Source organism: Arachis hypogaea, chromosome 13, assembly GCF_003086295.3.
Source record: "Arachis hypogaea cultivar Tifrunner chromosome 13, arahy.Tifrunner.gnm2.J5K5, whole genome shotgun sequence".
NCBI lineage: Eukaryota > Viridiplantae > Streptophyta > Magnoliopsida > Fabales > Fabaceae > Arachis > Arachis hypogaea.
In genome coordinates this window covers 110,688,167-110,696,678 of record NC_092048.1, presented here as the reverse complement: position 1 = coordinate 110,696,678, position 8,512 = coordinate 110,688,167, and the positions used below count along the sequence as shown (strand labels likewise).

The following is an 8,512-nucleotide window of genomic DNA, read 5'->3' as shown; positions in this document are numbered from 1 at the left end:
AGGCGTGATGAGGGTGGTTTCTGATATGTGATGACAAAGGTTGAGGCATGATGAATTAGGTGTTGCTTTATTATTCTAATTTATGTATTGGTTGCATAGGAGTGGGCGAGGTAAGTTGGGTAGAAAGCCCTTATGCACGTCCTTGGTCCTTTTTCATATCTTCAAACGAATCGCCTTACTGATTTGTAAACTAACGGAGTTTCTTTACACACAACTAGAAAATGAATTAATACAGACAGATTTACAGACAGATTTAGTCTTTATTACAGATGGATTTTTGGTTATCGACAAAATTACCGACAGATTTTGTCCCTCTGTAAAAGTCCCGTCGAAAATTATTTATCGACGGAGTTTTTTTTCGTCGGAAAATTACCAACGGATTTTTACCAGTTACCGACAGATTTTTCCTCTATAAATTCTCCATCCATTTCCCGAAGACGACGGATTTTCCGACGAATTTTCTGTCTATAATTACAGACGGATTTTCAGACGGATTTTCCATCTGTAATTTGAACTTTGAAAATTATCTCACACTCTGATTACAGACAGAAAATCCGTCTGTAAATCCGTCAGTAAGGTAAAATATAATTTTTTTAAAATTTTTCCATTGCAAAATAAACTTATTTTCATACAAAATAAATATAAATTTAATACAATTTTTTATCTAATTTGTATTTGAATATTTATATTATGTCAAAAAATAAACAAATTCATCGTATTATCAAATTAAAAGAAAAATACTATAAACAAACAAGTCAATATAATTTAAAACACAAACAAAATATATTGATACATCAACTATAATAAGTAACACCCATACATCAATAAAGTGTATTGATACATCAACTATAATTCAAAACAAATTCCATTGAAAAAAAGAAAACCTGTAAAATCTGTACCGTGACATACACTAAAGGTGTATAAAACAATCTGCTCTTGTAGCTAACCACTATCAAAATTGCCTAAATATAAACATAAACCTAGTCTAAAATTAAGGCCAAACCGAGTTAAAGTTCAATTTTTCTAAGATCCATTTAATGTTTTCTCTTTCTCCTGACGACTTGTTCTCTAAGACCTCTGGATTTTTTCTACGTGCCACAACAATTTTTGGAGGAGTGATAACCACTGCAGAAAGTATAGAAAAACAAATATATTGATGTTTATTAAATGATGACAAAAAATACTAAAAATTACTGTTTCGTAAGAGTTTTTCACTATCTCACACACACATATAATATATAATATATATATATATATATATATATATATATATATATATATATATATTGTCTAGAATAACAAGAAACTGATTAACTACAATCAAAATCATGTATAATTGTGTCAAACTCATTCTTGTTGTTCCGTTGGTAATTGAAACAAGTTATCAGTGCAGTGATGCAAATCCTTAAAAAGATAGTTTGTTTCAAGGCTTGTGTTTTAGATGTTGGTATCTACTGTATATATATAACAAAACTGGAAAACCTGCATAGTGCAAAAATACTTAACCCATTTACAAAGCTCTCATCCTCCCTCTTTCTTGGCTATCCTACACTGTAAAAATGGAGTTACCGGAATCACTTGACTCAAGTTGCTTCAAAGCTTGATGCATTTTACCACTATTTGTGGGACCAACATGCAGGATAATCCTGCGATGTTTCTTTCTGGCCTGTGGATACCAAGTATGAGGGGAGCTAAAATAACCAAAAATCAATCATGAGGCTTCAGAACCATAAAATGATAAAATCAATATCAATGCCAGTGCAGCTTTTAACTTAATTATCAAATGACAAATAGCAATTAAGAATTTCAGTAACGAATACAAAAGAGCATTATCACAAACAGGTTCCGTGCAAAGTTCCAAAACTAATGTAAAGAGAGCAGATTGAAAAGCAATGCAATGTAAGCTTATGTCAAGTCAGTGAAATCATTTCTGATGGCACCATGAGTAGAGCAAGTCCCCTCAAACGATCTACAAGAACAAATAGCCACAAATAAAATAAAAATCGATTCAGTGAGAATAAACTCCAATGTCAGCAAATTAGTTGAAACAAACAAAAACCCATCAACAGTTCTTCACTTACTCCTCCACATTAGCAACTGTAACACCCTCCAAAACCTCCCTAACACTGAGCTTATGAGATGTGGAATCAGTATCTGAAGCAACTACACCACATTTAGCAACACTCTGAACCCTCTTTGTTACTGATGCTTCAGGGTCAGTGCCATCATCATCAATCTCACCCTCCTCCAACTCTCCTTCCTCTTTATCATCATCCACAATCACCACCTCGCTTGCATTCTCCTTAACACCAGCAGACCCAGAAGATGATTGATTGGAAGACATGGCAGCACTGGCATTAACATTTTCATTCGAATCAACTAAACAGATGCTATTTCATATATTCTTCCCTGGTGGATATTACTCTAAGACAAAAACAGAATCATAAGGTTTAAAGAACAAAACAAAAAAGGGGTTAACAAAGCAAGAAAGTGGTACCTATGTGACGTTAAGATGAGTAAGTTCAGTGCAGAATGAGTCAAACTTAAAGCTGATATCAAACTCTGAATTCTGAAATTCTATGTTTTGTTTCTGGTAACTGTCTCAAGAACAAAAATCAGAGATAAAAATCACCTATTGCTGTGAAACACCCAGCACAGCTTTCAGTAAGACCTGTTACATCAAAATGAATACACAATCATCAACAATTTCATTTCTATTCAAACACACTGAAAGATCAAATATCAAAGTTGATACCATATCCTTGTGATAATGTAGATCCACTAGTGGCCCTCATAAACTCCTCAACATGTCTAGGCAAAGGAGCAGCTCCTAATAACAAGATTTGAACTCGTCCACCTAATGCTTGTTTTGTCTACCAATTATTCAAACCAATAATGTATTAGCTTTTTAATTCAATCTTTCATGAGTTTTCTATCTTGCTAGTAAAGTATTGATTAAGTTTAAAGCATACCTTATCAAACACAAGCTTATCAAACAAAGGTGCTGCTTTGTATTGTGGAAGACCCTTCTCTAGATTTCTCAACTTGCTGTTGTTAGAGTCAAAATTAGTTTAAATATGAATTGGTAATTAAAACTGTCAAAGAGATTAATTAGTGATAAAAAATACTAGTTATATGCATAATGAAACAATGGTAGTTTGGAATATATATATTAACTAGTGATAAAACATACTAGTTATATGCATAATGAAACAATGTGGCAGGAACAGGTTGAATATGGTGGGAGGTATGAAACATGCTAAAATGGTAAAGAGTAGAGTTCTGAAACCAGATTGCTAATGGACACACACGTCAGAATGCCAATAATAAAACAATTTTGCTGCTTTTTTGCAACCAATTTTGCTATGCAATGAAACCATACACTTACCATCAAACTGCTCAAAGAGATCCTTGTTGTTCTTTGCCACATCTTCCTCTGCTGCAACACGAGCAGAATTGATCTCCATGTCATGTTGCTCATTGCTATTAAAAGCATTATTGTACACAAGTGATTGATATTGCATCAGTTGAGCACAAAAGTATTAGTTTAAGAGCGGATTACGACTGAATGAAGCACATTTTCAATATGCCTTGTTCCACCAAATTCATGGAGCTTAGCAAGAAGAGCATTGGTGTAGAGGGAAATTACAGTTGCAAGAATCAATAGACAACAGTTCCTTAATCAGATGTTGTGCTGCAGATTTGACTTGATATTCAACAACTATGTCAATCAACAATTATATAATAAAGTTACACACTAGTATCACATGAATCACACAAAATATTGCATTTGGGTCAAAAAAGCTTCCGATTGCATAAAAAATTCATCAAAATCAGAGTAAACCCATAGAATCACGAAGCACAAAAGCAGAGTATGATAAACCTAGCTAAAGCTGGCGCAGAAAAATTGAGCCCTAAGGTTTATCACGAAGAACAGAATCACAAAATCAGGATATATATACCTGAAATTCGAGATGGTTACGAGAAGAACCGAGAGAGCGAGTTGTTGAGATTAGATGGAAGAGGCGCCAGAGGGAGCAGATGCAATGAGAGTGGCGGCGGAGAGCTCTGCGATGATGGGAGTAGACGTGACGAGAGCGGCAACAGAGGGAGCTCGTGTGACGCAAGGGATGACAGAGAGAGATCGTGCGACGCCAGCGGCGGCGGAACCGGCAGCGGCGGAAGCAGCTCGTGCACGGAGAGAAGAAGCAACTGTACGACGAAGAGAGGAAGAAGCACATAAAGGTAGGTAGGAGTTGGCAGCTGTTTATTTGTGAATGGATTTCGGGAGAGAGGGGATACATTAGGTCAAAGTTAAAATTTTCAGACGGAAAATTTTAAATTATAGACGGATTTTTTGTCTGTAATAATTTAATAAAACGTAGCATTTTATCTATTTAATTACAAACAAATTTTCCGTCTGTAATCATTTTCCACGAAAAAAAATTAATTTTACCGACAGAATTATCGACGGATTCTGTTTTCCATCTGTAATTTATGCTAATTCATTTTTTTTGTTTTCCGACAAAAAAATTCCTCTGAAATTTTGTCTATATTTCTGTGGGATAAAATTCATCGGAAATATCCGTCTGTAATAACTAATTTTCTAGTAGTGATGACCTTTTAAAAATAAGTTTTTCCACAAAGCTTTTCTAAAAGGTTATTTCAAGAATAAACTGTTTTTATATTGAAATTAATTTTGTTTGCAAGTATTTCTTTGCTTTGACGGTATTTCTTTCCCTGCTGAGAACCTGTGAAGACAATATTCTCATTCCCTTACAGAATTTCTTTTTCAGTGACAGGTTCAGGAAGCTTTGCCTTGAAGTCACGATCGAACTACGGAGCTTTAAGTATATAAATGTTTTTATTTTCTGTATTTAGTTTAGTCTTAAATTTTATTTTTTCCTCGTCATTTATTATTTTGATTTTTAGAGGGGTAGGACCTATATTTGAGGAATTGTAAATATGTCTATGTATTTAATATTATGTGGATATAATTGTGTGATTAAGAGTTTTAAATGTAAAGACATTTTGCTTTTAAATTAAAAATTCAGTTTATATTCGTGAAGACTCAATATTAAATAAAAATAGTATCATATTAAAAAAGTAGAAATAAGTAACGCCTAAACTTGTACTGTGATCATGATATATTAAAAATAAGGGTGTTACACTATCTATTTTTTTTAAATATTTATAATTTAGATAATGACAATATTGATGGATATTTTATATATTTTATTGCGTTCAATCATTTTAATTTTGTATGTTTTGTTTCTATAAAATAAACTTTTAATTACTACTAATAATGTACAAAATTAATACGTTGAACACTCCTATAATAACCCCTTTAATTATGATCAAAAGTTATATTAGTTAATTTACTACATTTGAATTATTATTGACATGCTACCATTTTAATAATTTCTTAGTATTTATTATGTATGTGTAATTTAAATGCTAGTCATATAAAATAAAAATAATGATTAGTTTTTAAAAATATTTTGTCTTAGTAATGCTAATAATTTAAATATTTTTAAAAAAATTAAATTAAAAATTATAATATCATGTAATCAAATCTATATGTAATAAGTTATAGTTCAAATGGCATAATCTCCCTATACTTATCTAAGAGATCATATTTTCTCGTTTCTTCAATACCTTCAATTCCATTGCCTTCATCCACCACAGTTACAAATTTCATTCGGTTTTGCAGCTGTTATTACTTTTACGCATAACTTCCGCTTACATTTTTTTTCTTACTTATCTAATCTATATTTTCAATTATTCATCTATCTTTTTAATTTAGAAACAATTTCTTTTTATCTGATTTGTGTTCTTATTTTTTTTACATGTCTTTACCTATTAATGGTGGCATAAAGAAGTCCGATAAATATTGTTAATTTTTTTTAAATTGCTTTGCATAAGATTTTTTTAAAAATTTTTAAATTATTGATTATATAAAGTATATATTTAAAATTTGAGTACATAAATATTTACTTTAAAATTAAATTAAATTATTAATTTTATCTATTATTTATTTTGCATATTGGTTAAGTTATTTGATTGACATATATAAAAAAAGCAAGAAAATTCATACTTATCAAGAATTCGTTAAAAATATTAATATATTAATTTCCTAAACTATTAATGATGTACCATACTGAATTTGATATTTAATTATATAGAGAACTAGATTTGATATTTATTAATTTCTTAAATTATATTATAAAAAGATTAATTAATTTAATATTATTCTTTTGTCACATGATTGGCATATAAAAGATACAAAAAAAAATGCTGCACTTACTAATGGTAGAGTAGAAAATTTTTACCTATATTTTGTTAATATTTTTTTATTTTTAATCTATTTTACATTGGATAATATTATTTTTTATTAATTATTAGATTGACATATAACACAATAAATATAGTAAGATAAAAACTTTGTTAATTGATTTTTTAAATAATCTAGCAACTTAAGATAAAAACTTTGTTAATTAATTTTGTTAACTTTTTTATTTTTAATCTATTTTATATTGAATAATATTACTTTTTATTGATTATTAGATTGACATATTTAAATGTGACAAGATAAGAACTGTGTTATATATTTTTGATTGTTTTAATCTTCATGATTATTTTCTTCTCTTTATTTTTCTGTTTCATGAACCATGTAAGTTTTAATTTATTATTTTATATATATATATTCTATTTTTTAAACTATTTTATTTTATTAGGTTTTCTAATTTATTTTATTATATTTTTTTTACTTTAAAAATTTTAGGAACTAAAGTCTTCCATTTAAACGACTCTAACCATATGATCGAAAAGTAATTCAAGAGAATAGGTTTAAATTTTGGCAATTTATTGAGTCTAATTGAAATAAATACATTAAAATGCAATAAAAAATTATTAATTCAATATTTATTAATGGATAATAACGAAAATAGAAAAAATATTGCATAAATAATAGAAATAAGTTGATAATATACAAACTAATTTAGACAGCAAAAAAAAAATACATAACAAGAGGAAGATATAGATTTTTTTTCTTTTGTTATATGGTACAAAGATAATATATAATATAATAAACAATAATGTTCTCATGTATAACAACATGAAAATTAATATTACTCTTTCATGGAGTTTCTCTGTCGTTTATTTTTGTGCTAAAAAATTAATATTATTTAACTTTAATTTTTTACTTTCAAGATAAATGAAAAGATGTGACTTTTAATGCATTAGATAATTTAAAAGATATTTATTATATAAGAAGTTAAAAATATTCTAAGCTTTTAACTATTTAATAACAAAATTGAGTTTGTTCAAAATGGTAGAGAGAGACGGAGAGAAAGAGAAAGTTAAAATTTTCTAACTAATTACAAAATATTACCACCAATAAAATTATTAAATTTGAGTATATTAAGTGAGGATTAAGAAGAAAATCATAAATTTAAAAATTTTCTATCTTTCTTTATATAGTGTTTTATTTTAAGTTATTATTTTTTATGGATAGTATTCAAATAACAAACAAAATAATAAAAAAATCTGCATTAGATTATGAAAATTAATCTCATTTTTAAAATACGATGGCATTATATCAAAACATGTAAAATAAAATAATAAAATACAGTTTAATTAATGAATGCCTTTTGTTCCAAGATACTATATTAAACTGTAACTTAAATTTATAATTATTAGTTAAAAAACTTATAATTATATACTATTTTTTATTATTTTAGTTGAAAATAATATATTTTGATATTATTTTTTAGGATTAACATTAAATTTTGATAATTTGAGCAAAAATTTTAAATGCTTTATATCTTAATTTTTTTAGCAAAACTTTAACAATTCATAAAAGTTAACAGAATAGATGATTATAAATCAAAGTGATAGACAAAATTAAAAGTTGCGATAATAATGTTTGGTGATAATTAATTATGATCGGGTGAAGAGAAGGTGGAAGGAGAAAAAAAATATGAAAGGAGAACAAGGTAAAATAATAGTGGCGATAAGACAATGACAGGTATGTGTATAGAGAATAATAGTAAGAGAAAGAATAATGTTTGATATAGTTAGGGGATATAATAAAATATAAATTAATAATTTTAAAACATAATAAAATTAAAGATAATTTAAAAAATTAAATATAAAATTTAAAAAAATAAAATAATTTTTTATCAATTAAAATTATATATGAAGATAAAAAATATTTTAAATATAAACTTTTATCTTTGTTTTAAATTAAATACTATTAAAAATAATTAAAAATATTTATAAATAGTTAATTTATAAATAATATTTCTAAATCTTTATTTTGATTTTGTTACGCATAATAATAAAATAATAAATTTGTTTAATATTTTATTTAATTTAAATTTATAAATTTTATATATTCTAAAAATTAAATCATTTATAAAACTTTTTATTTTTTTAAATTTTTTATTTTTTATATTTAAATTATTTTATTAAATTTATAATTTTAAAAATAAAATTATAAAAATTAATC

At 27.2% G+C, this 8,512-nt stretch overlaps 1 protein-coding gene across 2 annotated transcripts; it reads right to left on the bottom strand.

Annotated features, from left to right (window-relative positions):
- Positions 1-1,622: 1,622 nt before the first annotated feature.
- On the bottom strand, positions 1,623-3,497 carry LOC112735982 (uncharacterized). Of its 2 annotated transcripts, XM_072213412.1 has the most exons (6): positions 3,389-3,497; positions 2,756-3,048; positions 2,633-2,671; positions 2,498-2,549; positions 2,082-2,351; positions 1,623-1,969 (listed from the first exon to the last, which is right to left on the bottom strand). In XM_072213412.1, exons 2-6 carry the CDS (start codon positions 2,793-2,795, stop codon positions 1,906-1,908), a joined length of 465 nt encoding a protein of 154 aa, XP_072069513.1. In that variant the 5' UTR covers positions 2,796-3,048; positions 3,389-3,497; the 3' UTR covers positions 1,623-1,905. The 2 variants fall into 2 exon arrangements, with proteins under 2 accessions (XP_072069513.1, XP_072069514.1); XM_072213413.1 differs by lacking the exon at positions 3,389-3,497 and having other exon boundaries at positions 2,756-3,143.
- Between the last annotated feature and the right edge of the window lie 5,015 nt (positions 3,498-8,512).

Bases quoted from the DNA above. Each gene is read 5' to 3' on its own strand.
- LOC112735982 (XM_072213412.1), bottom strand. From the start codon at position 2,795: ATGAGGGCCACTAGTGGATCTACATTATCACAAGGATATG. The intron at 2,352-2,497 runs GTACCACTTTCT...TGTTAATGCCAG, and splicing joins CTCATCTTAACGTCACATAG to TGCTGCCATGTCTTCCAATC. The intron at 1,970-2,081 runs GTAAGTGAAGAA...TTGTTCTTGTAG, and splicing joins ACAGTTGCTAATGTGGAGGA to ATCGTTTGAGGGGACTTGCT.